This window comes from Echiichthys vipera (genome assembly GCF_963691815.1).
Source record: "Echiichthys vipera genome assembly, chromosome: 18".
NCBI classification, from domain to species: domain Eukaryota; kingdom Metazoa; phylum Chordata; class Actinopteri; order Perciformes; family Trachinidae; genus Echiichthys; species Echiichthys vipera.
In genome coordinates, this window is record NC_139843.1 from 8,046,574 (window position 1) to 8,065,971 (window position 19,398).

Genomic DNA, 19,398 nt, shown 5'->3' on the forward strand with positions numbered 1-19,398 from the left:
AGAACTTTTCGACGTACTGTAGTAAGACTTTTTATGACCTTTTTATGACTTTTTGACGTACTGTAGTATGACTTTTTATGACCTTTTTTATGACTTTTCGACGTACTGTAGAATGACTTTTTATGACCTTTTTTAGGACTTTTCGACGTACTGTAGTAAGACTTTTTATGACCTTTTTTAGGACTTTTCGACGTACTGTAGTATGACTTTTTATGACCTTTTTTAAGACTTTTCGACGTACTGTAGTATGACTTTTATGACCTTTTTTAGGACTTTTCGACGTACTGTAGTAAGACTTTTTATGACCTTTTATAGGACTTTTCGACGTACTGTAGTATGACTTTTTATGACCTTTTTTATGACTTTTTGACGTACTGTAGTATGACTTTTTATGACCTTTTTTAGGACTTTTCGACGTACTGTAGTATGACTTTTTAGGACCTTTTTTAGAACTTTTCGACGTACTGTAGTATGACTTTTTATGACCTTTTTTATGACTTTTCGACGTACTGTAGTATGACTTTTTATGACCTTTTTTATGACTTTGACGTACTGTAGTATGACTTTTTATGACCTTTTTTAGGACTTTGACGTACTGTAGTATGACTTTTTAGGACCTTTTTTAGGACTTTGACGTACTGTAGTATGACTTTTTATGAGATACATTTTCAACATACTATACTATGACTTGTTATAACTTTTTTAATGACTTTTCAACAGACTATATTGTGAAATTTTAGGATTTTTTCAATGTACTATTCTATGAATTTTTGTGTCCTTTTCGACATACTATACGATGACTTTATAACTTTTTTGGACATAATCTAATATGTTGTCTTCTATTTATAACTTTTTTGTATACTATGACTTTTTATGGCTCATTTTTTGGACACACTTTTTCTGACTTTTTTCAAGAAATTATACCATGACTGCTTCAGACAGACTGAACTAAGCATTTTTTGGACATGCTATACTCTGACTTTTTGTGGCTCACTTTTTGGACACACTTCCTGACTTTTCTTGACTTCAAGAAATTATAGCATGGCTGCCCTAGACGAGCTGTCCTATGGGGCGGCAGTAGCTCAGTCCACAGGTGACTTGGCTGGGAACCGTAGGGTCACTGGTTCAAGTCCCTGTGTGGACCATGTATGTAGGGTTGACTGGTGGCTAGAGAGGTGCCAGTTCATCTCCTGGGCGCTGCCTAGGAGCCATTGAGCAAGGCACCGAACCCCCAACTGCTTGGGGCACTGATCACTGGCAGCCCCCTCGCTCTAACATCTCTCCTTAATTGCATGTATAGGTCCTGTTTGTGCCTGTGTGTGTAACATGATTAATAAGAGTGAAAAAATTACATTTCCCTGTTGCAGGATAAATAAAGTAATACTTCTTCTATGACAGATTTTTTGGACATATTATATTTTGACTTTAATGTCAATGTCAATGTGTAAACATCAATGTCACCAATAAAGAAATTGGTAATGTAGAAGATGCCTCTGTCACAGTCACCTTTAATCTTTTTCACTATCCGCCCCGTTTGTGGCAAAATGGTATACAAATAAACTGATGACACACTTTTTCTCTGAACAGTTTATTGGTTTCCAAAATGAATAACATAAAAATAAAAAGAAGTTTCCTCTAAAATAATTTCAATGTCGAGGAACTGGACGATTAAAACTGAGGAAAATTCAACCAGGGGACGGGTGGTCAGAGTGACACCTCGCGCACTCCCTGCTCCCCTTTCTTGGCCAGTGGAGGAGTCGGTGAGAAGAAGCGACGGGAAAGCAGCTTAAAACGAGGGGAAGAGCATCTATAGAAACAGTAAAAACACTTAACTATGAAAAAAGAAACCTTGTTGGTAAGCTTTAACCTTGGCAACTTCCGAACTAACCTTTACACCTAAAGTGTGAGATGAAAAACCCAAGAGTAATACAATTACTATTCTCTTTTATTTACATAAGGTTAAATCTAAATCCCTTTTAGTTAAAGTTAAATTGAAGTGTCCCTCTCTCTTTTAGAGCAGACCTCTTTCTGAAATAAGGCATCTGTAGTGTAGTCAACTGTAATAATCGCAGCAGGAAGGTCACGCGTGCATTCAGCAACTACAACATGGGTGCTCTGAACACGGCTTCCATACAACATTATCATGGCTGTTTAAATGAGGGCTGTGGGAGTGACAGGATGCTACTGTCGCTCTGCTTTTTTTTCAATATAATCTCAGGCAAAAACAAGGAGAGGGCAACATTTCAACAGAGATGCAGATATAGTATAATGGCAGCACAAAGATCACAGGATAAATACCAGGCTAGCCAATGCCTCGCTCTGTGTGTGTGTGCCTATGCGTGTGTGTGCGTGTGTGTGTGTCTGTGTGCGTGGAAGAAGAGAACGGCGATAAACTGTGATATGTTCTGAAGGCTGTTTAGAGGGTGGAAGAAGGCAGGAGGAGAGGGTGATCAATAGCAGGACGGTGGGGGCAGGGAGACGAAGTGTCGGTCATGATTGGCCATTTATGTGAAGGTAAGCCCCGCCTCATTGTAGACTTTGAAGACCTTCTCGATGGCGTTGACGTAGGCGGCCGTCCGAAGGTCCAGACCCAAGTTGTACTTGCTCGCTGTGCGCATGATTTGCTAGAAGTGCAGAAGACATCATGTTATACAAAGTTCTAAAAACGTATACCCACAAATTTATTATTTTAATAAATAATGGTTCATAGACATTATTGAGATCATTTTATTTGCTTACTTTGTTGAATTTATGTTTTAAAATTTTCATTTTTCTCTGTTTTGTTTATTTTTAATGTGTCTCATTTTTGTCTTTTCTAGCTAGCAGTAAGAGTGTAAACATCCGTTCTAATGAAAGTACTCAACGGCCTCCTGCAGCAACACACTGTTTAATTAGTTTGTAGATATAATCTGTATGTATATATATATATATATATAAAAAATATATGATGGGCTGATTTCCCCTTACTATAACTACCTTGACGTCTACAACAGTTTATAATGCTAAGGTCGTTTGTTAGACTGCAGAAGATGCAGCAGTAAGGGTGTAGAGGAAATTGTCTTGTTTGAGAGTCTAATTTGAAGGTTTGAGTTTAAGTTTGTTTTCTATGAGTTTATTTGTTTTGATGCTGTTGCATGTCTGCACCCTCTGACATGTTGAAAAGAGTTGTACGCCTACACTGAACTGCCAATGACGTCCGAGAAGGGGTTACGCCTGAGGGTGTGTTCCTTTAATTTCAGAAATACATCCTCATACTTTCGGTCTCAGGAAAGGATTTAAAAGCCTCCTGCAGCAACCACCTGTCTAACCATTCTCACTTTTAGTTTAAAGATATAATCACTCTTCCGACAGCAGACAACCACGTACAAGAAGTCATAACTGAAGTTTCTGCTTGCAGCAGGTAAGAAACAATATTCAAAACTTAACGTTACTACGTAATTTATTACGTAAATTAAATTGAAGACTTTTTTTGTTCATTTTTTTTTTTTTTAGAACTAAGGCCTTTTCTTTAAGGTACTGAATTAAATGCTATTTAAAACTTTTCAGATAACGTATTGGACGTGTACACTGATCATTGTAGTTCTAGTTGATGTTTTGTTTATTGATATATATATATATATATATACACATACACATTCAAAAACCAGTGTTAAAGTGGGACTTAAAATCTAAGATTTCCGTTGCCAACAACTGCTTCTCTGTAATTGTTGTGCAGACGACAACTTGAAACTTAAACTATTGCGTCGATTTGGTGATAGGGCGATGTCCCCTTGCACCCTTGGTGTCTACAATAACTTTAATCTTTCATTTGCATAAGGAAAAAACCCATCACTTACCCGGGCAGATCTCTCCATGGTGTAGGCCAACCCAGAGTGAACAATATCCTTCTCAGAGGCACCCTGCAAAGGTAGATGAATGTTAACAACACAGTCGATCTCAAGAATGTTACCTTATATAAACAGTTTGTATGTAAAGTAGTCCTGACGTTATTAATCATTCATTCAAGTCAAAGGAAAATGTTTCATCATTAATAATAACAAACATGGGCTCGGTTGCAGTCAGCAGCCCATTACTCACAGCAACTCTGGCCTGGAAGTCAGCTGTGGGCACGACGGGGATGGGTCCTCCCTGCTTGCCAAACTTCCTCTCTAAACTTTCCTGCACAGACACTAGAACAGATGAAAGAGGAAAATTAGACATAAAAGACACAAAGACATATTTTGTTTCTGCATAAATAACAGACACCTGTGATGACACAACCAAGTTCATCCGGTATTAAAATTCTAAAAAGGGTCTAACCATGGCCTCTTTCAGGCTCTGGCACTCCATTTATAAAATAAAATAAATAGATGCTGCCTGAACCGCAACAAACTCAGTAAGAAAGCATCTACACACATCATTATATACATTACACATCATCAATATCTTCTTGGTGATTTAATTGATAGGTGTGAAAGAGGGGAGGTGGACTTGAAAATGATGGATAGGATAGATTAAATATGATACGGCCGTATCAGATGAAAACACTGATCTGAGGTCTGGCTTGTGGTTTCAGGAAGGAGCTGTAGAACCGGAGTATTCGCCACCCCCGCTGAGTAATACCGAGCATCACGACACCAAGAGAAATAAAAGGTACAACACCACAGCAAGTCTCAATGTGTTGGGCTTGTTACTATAAAATTGAATTACTTACTATTTTCAAATGCTCTTACTTTGCTTATTACTTCATGTCAACAGGAATCCATTACACTTCTCGTTTTATAACTTTTCCCTCTCACAAAATTGATAATTGCGTCATTTCTCCTTAAAACTCAAACGTTGCATGTGCGCCTCTGAATTTCAGGCTTGATACTAAACTTTTTCTGCAGCCTGTGAATCCACAAAAGTACAGACTCCTGGCTTACACTGAACAGAACACGCTATTATTTGAATGTTTATGTAAACAAAAAGTGCTGCCAATTGTATATGCGATGTCAATATAAAACTTTGCTAATCGGTACTTATTGAAGAATTATAGCACATCTTAGAAATGCTGAGAACCATGATAATTGTGTCCACTATAATCGTGATAGGAATTTTTTATACCATTTCATCTCTACTCTACTGCTTTTGGATGTGCAACGTGTGTAACGATTGTGAAAATGACTCTGGGGATGTGATTGGATGACAGTAAGATTGTAAGGAGTCATTTTCTGCCGTGGGGAGGGGCTGGTAATTGTCATACTATTATTAGTAATTTTTACATTACTCGTGACTAGGAAAGTAATATCTATGTAATGTCTAACTAGTAAATAGTTGCCTTTTATTTTACCAAAAATAATGGTTCTTTTCTGTTTGTATTCATCAATAGATGGCTGAAGGTGGTATTGCTCATCCTTTCGTATACCCTGAAGGAGCTAGCACAATCAAGAAAGAAAGGATCAGAGATAAAACACTACATAGAAATTTAGACACTCTGTTTTATGATACAAATGATACAGGTGAAAGATGTAAGCTCCTGTTGTATAGCAGACGTCAAGATTGGGTGGATCAAATAAGGAACCAATATCCTAATCTTGAGGAAACTCAAGAGGGCGATGTAATCGTCCTCACGTCCAATGAAGGTACCATACGGATGCGTGCTAATGTAAAGGTTATAGTTTACGGCACACAACTAATGGAGATGTTTGAGGCAGATTTTCCACAGTTGAAACATGAGACACAGCCAGGCACAGAATTGGACACAAACTACACTGGTGCTCAACCGTTTGTATACCCTGATGGATCTACAAAAAGTCAAAAGAAAAAAATCAGAGAAGACGAACTGGAGGAAAATAAAGACACTCTCTATTATGACGTTAAAGCTAATGGTGAAAGATGCAACCTCGTTTTCAAGAGCACACGTTTAAGTGAATGGCTGGATGCAATGACGGAAAAGTATCCTGAACTTCATGAAACTCAACAGGACAATCTAATCAAACTCCAAAAAGTTCCTGGTGAGAAAGGGGAAGGTACCATATATGTATATCCAAGTGTATACATTGACATAGAAGGAGAAAAACTAATGGAGAGGTTTGAGAGAGATTTCCCTCAAATGGTAGCATTAATCCTAATGCCAGAATTACTGGCCAATCTGAACCTGTAAAGAGGGGACGGACGTCCTGATGGGCCAGAGGGTTCGGGGCACCTTGCCACCCCAGCTCACCCAACTGATGAGAAATAGATTATCTGATGAATACAGAATTCTGATTATTCTGATTATTAAAGCTTTATCCTACAGTTTGTTGTGGAACTAATAATTTACATATTTTTTGATTTGTCATTTGTTTTCGCATTTACATTTGTACAAATTCTGGTTCTGGTGTTTCTATATTGTTTTAAAATTGTGTCACACAAGTTAAAAATGTAAGATCAAATGTAAAAAAGAAAAATTAGATAAGCAATGATATGATGATGTCTATATGATATGATGAAGTCTTATGACCCCTGGCAGACTTGTCTGTCTGCAGGTTATGGAGGATGCAGAGAGTGATATTGTACTTACTGAGCAGGTGGTAGTTTGAGTCTCTCTCATATTTGAAGGTCAGTCTTCCGTAGCTGACATGGTTGAGATTCTTCAGCCACTCGAAATAAGACACTGTCACACCGCCAGCGTTCAGGTACATGTCCTGCAGGAAAAGAACATCAAAAAATCATGAGACATCTGCCTGTTTGTCCTTCACTATTCTGTGTGTAAAACTATTTACAGAACATTTCCTGTGTGCCGTTTTTGAAGGTTTGATTTAGGATGATTTTTCTTTAAAACAAATATAGCATATAGTACATATAAAACATATAATAATAAATTTAATAACCTTTAAGGCTTTTGTGAAATAATCATTTTGACATGCTTGAGTAAACGTGTTTGATAAACATGTCAAATTCTGTCGTTTACACAATAAAGGCTGGATTATAGTTTACACGACTCTTGTTTCTTGTTTTCAGAATATGTTACTCTGCTTACTGTTTGAGTTTCCTATTCATGGTTTAAAAAAGGAGTTTCTAATGTCTCCAAATAACACAAATGTTTGTTTACATTTCTGCGAGTGCATTTGTGCTTACAGGAATAACCATGACATTGTTCTCCAGGAAGATCTTGTCAGCATCTGGAGTAGTGGGACCGTTGGCACCTTCAGCAATGATCTGAAATAGACAAAAATACAAACTTGACTTGACTGCAACCAAGTTAGCCTGTTCTTACTGATGTGAAGTCAAATGACAACATAAAACACAGCCCCTTGGGTAAATCAAAGTGGGTGCTTACCTTTGCTTTGATCCTGGGGGCGTTGACACGTGTGAGCTGCTTTTCTCCGGCAGCGGGGATCAGGATGTGGCAGTCCGCTTCCAAAATGTTCCCCTCATAGGGTTTGGCTCCGGGGAAGCCCACAATGGTGCCGTGTTGCTGCAGAAAGTGACAAATTAGTAAGATAAGTAAGAATGAATCAGTCAGTAAAAAAGAAGAACTTGTGTATTTTGGGATGAGAAAACAAAAGGGAAACATTTGGAGTAAAAAAGGATCAAATAAATGATAAAAGAAAGGAGACAGAAGTGAAGAGGAGGCAGTTGTGCTGGTACCAGTTTGTAGTCCTCCAGCTGTTTGGGGTCGATGCCCTCTGGGTTGTAGATGGCTCCATCAATCTCACCGATGCCCACACACTTGGCCCCAAACCTGTGCAGGTACCTCATGGAGTGAAGACCCACATTACCAAAGCCCTGTGCAAAAGTCAGAGCAGGTTAAAATGACCACGGTCCAGCATCACAAAAATAATCACATTTTAATCATTCAATTCTATCAGGAGTAAACTTTTTTTTTTTATTCAACCACAAACTATGATTCAGCTCCATGCACCAACGTACTCTGGTGCCACCATGTGGCCGGTTAAGGTTATAACATAATCACCCTCTGCTGTATCATGAACGGAAATAAGACCTCGGACAGGTGGCATAGGTTTGATTCAAATATTTTGTGTGAGAGGACAATTAAAAAACAAGCACGGATGGACAGAAGGAATAATGTCTGGGACAACTCATTCTGTTGCCTGGATACAATCTACAATGTACGTTATTGTATACAAAGGAAAATGCTTATATGGATCCAACGGCTTGGAACGGAATAATTCTTATACAAGAAATGCACTGAAACCACTGTCTAGCTATTGTGGTTTATGGCCTATTTACACTGTTGATGTTGCTGTTTTTGTAAACAGCACACTATTGTTTAGCTCAGATCATTTATTAGATCAGAATTTGAATGACTGTAAGCCATTTTATGTATCGAACAACTGTATGGTATAATACTGTATTTCAACCATACACAGTAGAGTATGATTTATTTATTTTTAATAGGACTTTAATTTGAACAGTATTGTATTTTGAAATACTCAAAAATCGAATTTCATTATCTTGTATTCATGGCACACATATGCCAATTAGATTGAAATCTGCACTAGAATTAATAAAAAAAAAAATGTTTATAATAATCATCCACTAATGGGGATCCATTTTATTCGGTCAGACATGATCAAGATAAGAACTGTCCAATGTGCTTCGTTGCTGAAGCCGAGCTCCTGTACACACAATATTTCCATAAAGCAGTAAGATTTGCAACCTTATTCACGACGATCGAAGAGAGAGTAAAGGATAGCAACTGTGTGGTTTCCTCAATTTCTTATGTTTTAAGGCATATACACGACGGTATCCACATATCACACAGCCCTAAATCGGATGCAACAGAACAGCAGGAATAGGAAGGGTTGACTTTTTAATTTTGTGTGATAGGAGTAAAAACGTGCCCCCGTTTTGATCTTGACACTGCTCTCTCCTCTCTGTGTCACATATAAATCTCTAAGAAAATCTAATCTACGTACAACATAATCCTCAGACACACACACACACAAACACACACAGAGGGATTAGCTTTTTGATCATCGTCATGATTCAGCTGCTGTCACGCCTTCTTCACCTCCTCAATGACGCCCCTTCTCGTCCCTTACACAAATAACCCCTTTCAACATCTGTAACTATTTTCTTTATTGTTGTTGAGAAAAAAATATTGGTCTTTTCAAATCTCTGGAAAAGCAACAAAAGGATATTAAATGTTTGATATGAATCCTGTAAGGAAACAAGTGAGAACAGGTCCTCTTTGATGTCTCTGAAGAGTGTGGTCTCCTAAAAATGACGTTCCCATAACTGACTGCATTCTCAATAACGTTTGTAAGAGAAACGTTTGTTTTTGACACATCACAGCAAGTGAGGAGGTGGATGGATTGGTAACAAAATCACTTTCAACCAGGACACCGTGGCTCGTTTCCAATTCCATTCGTGAATCCAAAAGTCAATGATGTGATTTAACAAGTGTAATAATTACAATTTTTGTTATGTAACAAACATTCTTATTTTAACCAAAAGCAAAGTTTCCCTTAAAATGTCATTGAGAATGCAGTTTAGTTGTATGGGAATGTTATTTGTAGGAGACAGGGCTGCTCTGAATGTTATTCTTTGTTTTATTGGATCATTTTATTTTAATATTTAGGTACATGACTCAGAGAATAACGCAAGAAAAAATCCAATGTAACTGTTCTACCTTGTACTGTGCAAATAGCAATAAAAGCTTCCTTCTTTCATCCATTCATCCATTCATTCAGGGTTAGGTAAAGATAATTATAGAAAGCTTACTAGGAAAGCAGTGCAGGCCCCCGCGTAGGGGTTCCCACCCCATGTGCATGTTTGTGTGACACGTGACAAATGGACGTGAAACTGCTCGGTTTCATAACCACAGACGCACTTCTGTTCTTGTAGAGTTTCAGTTTGAATCAGAGGTATATCTAAAAAAAAAATGGCCTTTTCCTGATTTTAATGTTTAATGTTGCCTGGCTGTGGCACATAAGGTAGAGCAACCATCCCCTCATCAGAAGGTCGGTGGTCCGTCTACATGTTGGAAAATGTGTTAAATTCCTGTGTGTATGAATGTGTTGGTCAACTGGTGAATGCTGGCTTGTGTTGTGAATTGATTTGAGTTGCTGCCAAGACTAGAAAAACACTATATAAATGCAGTCCATTGTATGTTACTCACTCCTATGCCCTTTTAGGACTTATGTGAAGTTAATTTCCACGATCTTTCCCAATAAAGATATTCCACTGATTACGTTTATTCCTTTACGCTCAAAACAAACATTGAGCTTAGTAACCTGACTGCCTCACAAAGCTCTACATGCAGGAATTAGAGGAGTGGGGCAGTTTCTACCAAAAGACTATTAATTGGAAGAAGATAAAAGAAGCAGGCCACCAACAGTTCACTGCTTGGTGAGGAGATCAGGGTCGGGCTCAAACAGATGGCATGGCTCTGATTGAGGCTCTAAAAGCTCTCACGATGGTTTCAAATGAAAACTTAAATCCTGTGAGTAAATATCTGCAGCACATAAGGGTCTCATCTCAAGTGTTTCTAATATGATCAAACCATGTGTGCATGGGCGTGTGTGCATGTGTGTGTACCTGGATGACGAAGGTCTTGTCCTGGAAGCCTGGTGTCAGACCCAGCATGCTCATGTAGGACGCCTCGTTGATGAAGTTCTCGATTCCGTGGAAAACTCCACGACCGGTGGCGGAGATACGTCCGTGGATGCCTCCCTGGCTGATGGGCTTTCCTGTCACACACGCGTGGGCGTTGATGTCCTGAACACACATACGGAAAAGATCAGACCACATGTGGAAGATTATGTTTATGTATACAGCATTGGTGGCGATGCCCACGGGAGATTTTTTCAATGCCTCAATTTGGGTTTACCACTCTAGCCAAGCAATGAGAGAGCATAAAGCAACCATCATGGCTGAGTGTGATTGGCTGAGACACAACACAAAATACACTATTCAAGCTAAATCCACACTACAATGTTTTCATTTCACAACAGCAATTTAGAACAAAATAAAAAAACAACAAAAACCCCTGTACCAGAACTCATCTCTGTCCATATTAACATGCCTGAAAATATTCATCATGTGGCCATTCACGTACACTGGTCACGTGCATGCTGTTGTAAACAGGAAGCAGATTGTCCAACCTTACTCTGCCGTTTAAAAATTCTAAGAAGGAAGAACAGCAACGGTGAAAAGAAAGAGATTTCTCTACTTGGACCGACAATGAGTGGTAAGAAAGACTGGGAGTCGTAGCAAAGCAAATACTGCGACAAATCAGAGCTGTACAGGGGGCACTATCCACGGGGAGGAATGGGGAAAGAAGCACCCACGAGAAGGATGAAATCACAAAAAGGTATGTCATGGAACTTGGATAGCTAATGGCTATATAAGACTGACAGATGTGACTGATAAGAAGACCCAGTCATGAAGTGAACGCGAGTGTCTGCATCATTTCCAAAAGTCTAGTAGCGTGGACTCCTGAAAATAAATATCCACTGAAGACACAAAACCAGCACGGAGACTTAAACTTAGGTATTTAGCGTTCGGTCGTGGTGTTGACTGCTTGACACACACAAACACGGTTAGAGGTTGTGTAGTGCCAAAGCACCAGGCAGTGCAGCAGCTGACTGAACGGCAGTACTCACTACCCATAATCCTCTGCCCTCAGATACACAGAGCAAGAATGTGTCACCCACTGCAAAGTCCTGCCAGGGGTATCTGGAACAGAGGGCACATGACTAGGTGACGTGAGAGGAGCGTGGAAAGGGAAAATGAGTATCATGGAGAAGGGTTTGTGTAATAATAACACATGAAATTCAAATGTATTACTTCTTTTTTGTGGTAGAAAAATTAAAATTTATCCACCACAGCTGATAGTCATTAACACTGGTGTACTTGGTGTACATTGATTCGATTCTACATGAATCACAGTACTCTATGTGACTCCATAACGAGTCGCTGAGAGACTAAAAAACAAGACATCTACAGACATTTTGCTTGTTGAGTTTTTGTCGGACCACAGTCCAAACCCAAAGATTTCCAGTTTACGAGGAGCAGCAAGTTCTCATAAATCACTCAGCTCTGGTCTAAACACTGCGGTTAGCTTTTCCCTAAATCCCTCTGAATTCACGTTTTACTTTTCCTTGACTTTAAGACGGCTAAAATCAAGGTCAAGTAAGAGTATTTGACTATAACTATTTACTATATAGATCAAACCTAAACAGCTGTGTTACACACAAGAGCACACATGTGTAAATATTTTCCATCTTTAATCATTCTCGTATCAAAACCTGTCAAACAGAGCTTATTTGACTAACTGTGCACACACACACACACAGTTTGTAAAGCTGCTTTCAAGAGAGGAGGAATCTCTCAGTGGTCGGCTGGGAAGGGAGAGGCAGGAAACCACTGCTCATGCTTTACATGTGACTCATTCTTTCCTTTCGGTTTGTGCCCATTTTAAAATTTGTGCTAAAGAAGACATCCAAGTCGTACAGTTCAGTCGGGTGTACTGAGAACTCACAGTGTGTGCAATGGTGTTGGCGTATGTGTCGGCGATCCAGGACATTTCCCTCTCTCCTGTGCTCATGTCTGGGGCAGGGACATCGATGCCAGGTCCTGGTGGAGAAAGACGAGTGGGAGAGGGAGAGTTAATCAAGCATGCTGGTCACAGTGCCCGAACGCACACGAGTAGGGAACATGTCACACACATTTGTGCACAGACAGTTAGCACGACGAATCTTTCTCTCAGACCACGTTTCAGTCTTGATAACTAGGTGCCTTTGCCGATGCGTCAAATTTGAATATGCATTGAGGGGAAAATGTGAGTACCAGGCTTTGTGTCAGATACAAGTACCTACCCTGGGACAAGGTCCGAAAACATTAGCATACAGGGAGTTGATGTGTACTGCTTTGCCTCCAGTGTATAAAAATTCACCAGGAAAAGGCGCTGGTATAAAACCTCACTAAATGGTTACTATTGCGATCTACAAGCACATAACAGACGGTGTCATATTTCTCCTTGCTGTGTATGAATTGAACACATTATAAACATTAAGGCAAACCAGCTGTATAGGGGCTGTTAACCTGCTGAACCAGTGTATATGTTGACGTGTGACCTTGCTCAACAGTTAACACTAATACAACAACTTCATTCAGTAACATATTTATGCTTTTTGTAGTATTATCATGCCCGCCAGACAGAGTTAAGGTCTCATATGAAACTAGACAAGCTAAGGCATCCATCCAAGGCCACCATAGACTGTATAAAAAATGGGCATAGCATTGGCGTCGAGGTCCGTTCTCTCAACCTGATCCAATCGTACTCGCCTACGGGAGTCGCCATTTTGTCAGACTTTGACTCCGCCTCATTTCCTCTTACTAAAAAGGCATTGATGTGATGTTGGGGGGGGGGGAAAAAAGTCCATCTGGCTGCCGTATACCTCCGAGAAGCAGTGAGGGCCAGCGACTAGCTGTCAATAAAGGGGCCACGCCCCAAATGATTCATAAACTTTAACCTCCAATAAAATAAACACCAGCCTGGTACAAAAAGAATTCACCCCCCTGAGTGTTGTCATGGCGATACGACCTAAACATACAGACTAGAATTTTTTTATACCAGGCCTTAAACAGGTTTAATTATGCTGTGAGAACAGCCTGTTAACATGGGGGTCAATGAGAAATTGCTCTATTATGCAAACTGCCCCTAGTGGCCACTCAGACAACTGCAGTGTTTGCTTCTGTATTGGATCAACCAGGAAGTCGCTGTGGAGGGGGCTTGGTACCAACCAATCTCTTTCATGCATTACATTACTTTGGTAGTAGTAATTACATTAATTCTATGGGAAGTTTTGTTCTGACGAGTTTGCATCCCTGCCAAGGTATGTATGCAAGTTAACTCTTTTTTGACTTTTAAGTCTGGGCAAGTTAATTTATATAGCCGCATAGCTGACAGTTATTATACGCGTACATGCACTAGGAGATTGCTTATTATTTCTGCTTTTTCCACCTGTAAATATAAGGTTCAAATTGAACTTTTATCTTAATTCTCTGCTTCATTATTAATAGTTGACACAGGCACACCCTGAGCTACCCCAACCTGAATAAACAGAGCTAGATGACAGGAAATGTTTACTTCTCTGGGTGGAAACAGTCACCTCTCACCACCACAGCCATTTCTTAACAAAATCAAACAATGACAAGAACACTGTCACGCACTAAATGCGAAGCAGTGTGACAAATGAAACCTCATAGTAATACTTATAAAATGACCTGTTAAATGGTAATAGAGGAATAAACTTTTTCTCCACACACAAAAACTCACCAATAAAACCCTTCTTGGCCAGCTCAATGGTGAATCTCCTGGTAATCTTCTCCAGCTCATTATCCTGCGACAAACAATACAGGAGGGAAAATGTGTTGGCTACAGTGTAACAATGTCACATTCAAGGAAAAAGAGAAGGACACCGTGCATTACTAACAGACTAAACTGACTGAAAAAAGTGTGAGTATTTTGTTTAGGAGTTTCCTTCCAGTGACCTTCAAGTCTGTTTACTTCACAGTATCCATCCACAGATGTACTATAGCCCCCATCCATAACCAGTTGAAGAAATCAGAACTTTAACCACAAAATACTCAATACAGTCCCTGTAGCCTTTAAACTAAATTAAAAGGTACAGGTTTGATTATCTGCTTCCACAGTGGAATGTAAACAAGCGTGTCCTGCTCTCTTTGCCATTCCTATCGCTCTCTCTATGTTGTCTTCTCATTGACCAAAAAGTACGAAATGAGAGAATAAGATACAGCAGCTTTGTCTTTTGTATTCCAGTGTCTTTGTCACACAGTTAAACAAAGTCCGTTTATCTCTACATGTGCATGTGAGTGTGTGAGGAGGACGATTGACATGAATAGAAGGCTTACAGAGTAATTCCTGGGGTTGATTTTGACTCCAGCTTTGGCTCCCCCAAATGGCACATCTGGAGGAGAATAAAAACAGCTTAAAACCCATGTGAACATTTACATGCATGTGCCAAACACACATAAAATGAAGATACACATGTAGACTCACATTAACTAATTTGCAAGTAGCATACAAAATAATTTTCTGGAACTGTTGCATGAAATCCAACGCCCTGATATATTTTCAATATTGAATATAATGGTCAACAAATAAAAAGGAAACAGTATTAATGTGTATGTTGATATTAGGGGATGGTCACCAGTAGGCTTTCCAGAAGGCTAAGACTAATACTTACCAACAACAGCACACTTGTAAGTCATCAGAGAGGCCAGGGCTTTGACTTCATCCACAGACACATCTGTACTGTAACGAATACCTGAAAGGAAAACAGACACACACACACACACACACACACACACACACACACAGACAGACACAGACAAGTTTATAACTCGGCCAACATATAAATCAAAACTGGAAACAAGCCAAATGTACAATAGCTATGTGTTTTTTATATAATAAAACACGCATTTATACAGTGTTTATCAACATGTGCACTGTATTTTTATCATATGCTAGTTTATGATTTGCACAAGTAAACTGATTAAGTGTTCAGACTGCAACATGGGGAAATCATTAGCTTACACTGAAACGGTCTCCACTACACTTGCAGCAGAACAGGGAAATGAATAGCACACTGTCAAAGACCGGACTGGACCAGTAAACACAGTATGTTTTCCACAACCACACAAGACCACACGAGCAGGTCAGAGATCAATGATCACGGTAACAGCAATGGGCGGGTGGAGATAGCTAGAGCGAATCATAGCCCACCATTCTGACCCCCACCTTCGAATCATTCTACAGTCATTCCTTCCTGTTGTCTGGGTGTTTGCTACTGTTGCCACAGTAACATATGTGGGCTAGCCCGTGTAGTGTTACATGAGACCATACAGCCAGGCTGCCCAAGTACTAGTAGGTCATCTTATTGGTAAAGTGTGTGTGTGTGTGTCTGTGTGTGAGATTGTCCGGCAGTACCAAATATAGCTCATCCAGAGTTAGCTTCCACAGAAAACACCCAAGGGCAAACAGCACAAGAAGGGGACAGAAGAATTCTTTAAGGGGACAAAAGCACCGTGTGCGTCATTTTTGATTTGCTTGTCTCGATGCAAAAACACAGGAAGCACAAGTAAAAGGTGATGTCATCTTTAAGTGTTCATTACTACTTCCATTTGTGTTACTGCAGCAGAGGAAAAGATCAAACCTCGAACAACACAGCTCCATCTTAAAGGGTGCTGCTGTGGTACTCCCATTTATCTTTATATCCATTCATCCAAAGATCAGCTGAGTTAACTCGAGGCACACACAGTCTGACTCACTGATCAAATCAAAAGGGAAAAAAAGGAGAAAGCCTCACTGCCTACCCATCCCCCATCCATTTATCCACCCAACCAATAGCTCACCACAGCAACCAGAACCAAAACATATCTGTAAACACATTCCTCTGAAATGGAGGGCAGATTTTTTGGAAATAAACCGAACCCAAGCTGAAAGTAACAGTTCCAGCAGCAGTCAGGACTGTTTCATTTCAGTAGTGTGGCTTGAAGGCCAGGCACAACCGAGCTTTCTGCTTCAGAGCCTCCCAGATCTAAAGTAAAGCTGCAACTAAAGATTATTTTCTTTTCCAAACTAATTCAATTTCTAGTTCTCTTTTAGTTTGATCTATTAAATGTCTAATGCCGAAGAAGACATCCTCAACTAATAGATATTTAGACAACACAACAGTGACATGACCTTCCCTACATATATATTCCACTTCTGCACAGAAAGGAGAAGGATGTTGACAATATAGCAGACTAAACAATATTCAAGTGACATTTTGTACCATTTAAAAACACAGCAACTATCCACAAACTATCTTCTAGGGGTGTGAAAACAACCATGCAAACACACATAAACACACAGCATGATATTCCAAGTCAAGACGCTCATTCAGAAGTCAGTAGAGAGCAGTGTGGTCAAAACCCAGCAGCTGGTGCTCTAAAAAAAAAAGATAGGGGGGGGGGGGAGGCTAGAGCAACACATGCTTGCAAAACACCTTCGCACTTTGCAGTTTGATCTGAACACTGTCAAGGGTCTTTGCACGATATCAATGATTAAACACACTGAAAAGTAACTGCTCTTATTTCCTATTCCACCCCAACTATAAAACTAAAGGACACTCAGACTTGTTTAATCAGCCATTACAATAAATAAAGTTGTAAATTGTCCCTTTTGTTTTGAGAGCAGGGGAAAGATAAAATACTAACTCTATAGATGATTGGTAACGCCAAGCTGGATTTCAATTAAGCCTCGGGTTGAGATATGTATGGCTTCTCTGAATGACAGCATGGAGATTCATAAATAGGTGAACCGCCCAATTGCTGTTAAGTGGTTTGGGGGAGAAATCTGCAATAGATATTGTATCTTGGTGCACTCTGACCTTGTCAGATAGTTTCAATTCATATGCCTGTGCATACAGCAAAGTGTCCACACACCATGTGAATGTCTTCAGCCGAAATATGACTCCCCAGAATGGGTCTACATGCGCCACTTCAGGCATGGCGGTAATAGAAGGCCGGTGTCTGCACCAAATCATTCAAACATGCCCTCTGACTGAATGGCATGCCATGCTTCTTTCTATTGAGAAAGCCTCCTCTCCACAGCACCCTCCCCCACCTGTCACCCTGCTGACAAATAGGAGTGCCTGGAAATACAACCACCCCCTCCCAAGCACTCACCCCTCCTGCCTTCCTATACATCTATTCAAAAGTTACCCAGAGTGCACTGCAGCAGCAGCCCATAATGCCTCTGCTTTGAACCTTGAACTCTGAACCAAAGATATGTCTCTCTGTCATAAATAACCTATATCCTACTCTGCCCAACGCTGACACATTGCACATAAAGCTTGTTTAAACAGTGAATTTCAGTATTTGTCCATAGAATGAGTGAGGACCACACTGTGTGTATTTGCCCCTCCTTTCACATGTGCCTGACTTTGCCCTGGTGTATGAATCACCTGGCAGAACCGTGCAAGCACGAGCGAAGTCTTCAATGATCGACCATGTGTTTTATGCAGCACATGTGGAGATAACCCAGGCATGATGATATAACACCCGATACCTGCAGGGTTGCCCTCTCCATCACATTATACATCTGACGCACATTGGACTAGTACCAGATCAGTGATACCAAGATATAAACTGGTGCATCCATCCAGTGAACCCGGTCAAACCACTGGATAGTGAGAAAACTGCAAAATAATTGTACAAGAATGTCAAGATTTGATTATGATGGCTACAGCTTAACATTGCCCATTGAGTGTAGAGGCTGCTGCAGTTTGACGGCTAGCTTGTTGCTAGCCTGCAAGCTAACAACCTACAGTAACATTATACCTTTAGGTGAGCAGGAAGGTCAATGTAAACTGCCCCAAAAAGTATCGTGCAAACACTCGTGAAATACAGGAAACAAAACTGAACACGCTGTAAAAACAAGGATGCGTTTAAATACAGCATTAGTAACGGATTAAAGAGTGATGCTGTGTATAACGGCAAACAGTCACGTTAGCAGATGTTGACAGTTATTTAGCTGCCTTGTGTTTTGTGTTTTTAACTAGCCTGCTAACTGATGCTAGCTGACAAAGGTGCTAGTGGGAGCGGGTTTGGCTCAATTCTTACCCCCTTTGCAGGGCGTCCTGTGCTGGCTGTGCTGGGCGCGGTACCCCTCCACCACCTCCCACTCTCCGTTATCCCTCTTGATGGGGAAAGACACGCTCAGGACGTGATTACAGGGCTTGATGATGCGGAGGATGCCACGCACACGGTTCCTCTTCTGCTCGGGGGTCTCCCTGGTCCTCAGATCCTCCACCAGCTTGTCCTCCACGATGCTGGCGCCGCGGTCGAAGAAGCCCTCGACCATCCGGAAGAAGTTAGGGTCGTCGGGCTTGTCCGCTGCGTCGGCATAGCTACGGACCCGCATCAGGGACGCGGACACCGGGAGAGCGGAGTCAACGCACCCCGAGGCCAGGGCACTACCCGCAGAGCGGCTCAGGAGCTCCCCGAAATACCGATACATGACTGAAACTAGCTGACCGTGAAAACGAACCAATAAATAAGGCGACTAAACAACAAGAACAATGGGGGTGACGACAGGAGAGGGGGAAGAATGAGCGACACAGCAGCTCCTCACCGTGTCCCGTCCTCTGGCCGAGTGGGAACGGCAAACCGTGTCCGTTTGCTTTAAAAGGGCAGCACGAGCCAGCCGAGGACGGTTAGGGGGGGCTTCCTCGGGACGCACGCGGAAGAGGAGGACCAAAGGCAGGCAGGAGCGCGCTCCCGTGCAAAGCAATTGACAGCGCGCGTTCCCGAGTATCGCACAATAGTGACGTAATATCTCCAAAACAATGGTTTAGTGTCTCAAAAACAATGAGTTAGAATGTGAAAAATAATGAGTTAGAATGTGAAAAATAA

The 19,398-nt window shown here is 40.7% G+C and overlaps 1 protein-coding gene and 1 long non-coding RNA gene across 2 annotated transcripts; one reads left to right on the forward strand and one right to left on the reverse strand.

The window, feature by feature from the left end:
* Nucleotides 1–1,571: 1,571 nt before the first annotated feature.
* Nucleotides 1,572–19,157, reverse strand: glud1b (glutamate dehydrogenase 1b). Its single transcript, XM_083933039.1, has 13 exons — nucleotides 18,607–19,157; nucleotides 15,186–15,266; nucleotides 14,851–14,906; nucleotides 14,255–14,318; nucleotides 12,455–12,549; nucleotides 10,510–10,689; nucleotides 7,594–7,731; nucleotides 7,283–7,420; nucleotides 7,081–7,161; nucleotides 6,524–6,647; nucleotides 4,078–4,169; nucleotides 3,837–3,899; nucleotides 1,572–2,624 (listed from the first exon to the last, which is right to left on the reverse strand). Exons 1-13 carry the CDS (start codon nucleotides 19,001–19,003, stop codon nucleotides 2,505–2,507), a joined length of 1,629 nt encoding a protein of 542 aa, XP_083789165.1. The 5' UTR covers nucleotides 19,004–19,157; the 3' UTR covers nucleotides 1,572–2,504.
* Nucleotides 3,186–6,515, forward strand: LOC310961082. Its single transcript, XR_014593620.1, has 4 exons — nucleotides 3,186–3,400; nucleotides 3,818–3,907; nucleotides 4,556–4,632; nucleotides 5,351–6,515. It is a non-coding gene; the product is annotated as an uncharacterized lncRNA (long non-coding RNA).
* Nucleotides 19,158–19,398: the final 241 nt, after the last annotated feature.

Bases quoted from the DNA above. Each gene is read 5' to 3' on its own strand.
- glud1b (XM_083933039.1), bottom strand. From the start codon at position 19,003: ATGTATCGGTATTTCGGGGAGCTCCTGAGCCGCTCTGCGGGTAGTGCC. The intron at 14,319-14,850 runs GTAAGCCTTCTA...TGTTTGTCGCAG, and splicing joins TCAACCCCAGGAATTACTCT to GATAATGAGCTGGAGAAGAT. The intron at 7,162-7,282 runs GTAAGCACCCAC...TGTCTATTTCAG, and splicing joins CCCCCAGGATCAAAGCAAAG to ATCATTGCTGAAGGTGCCAA.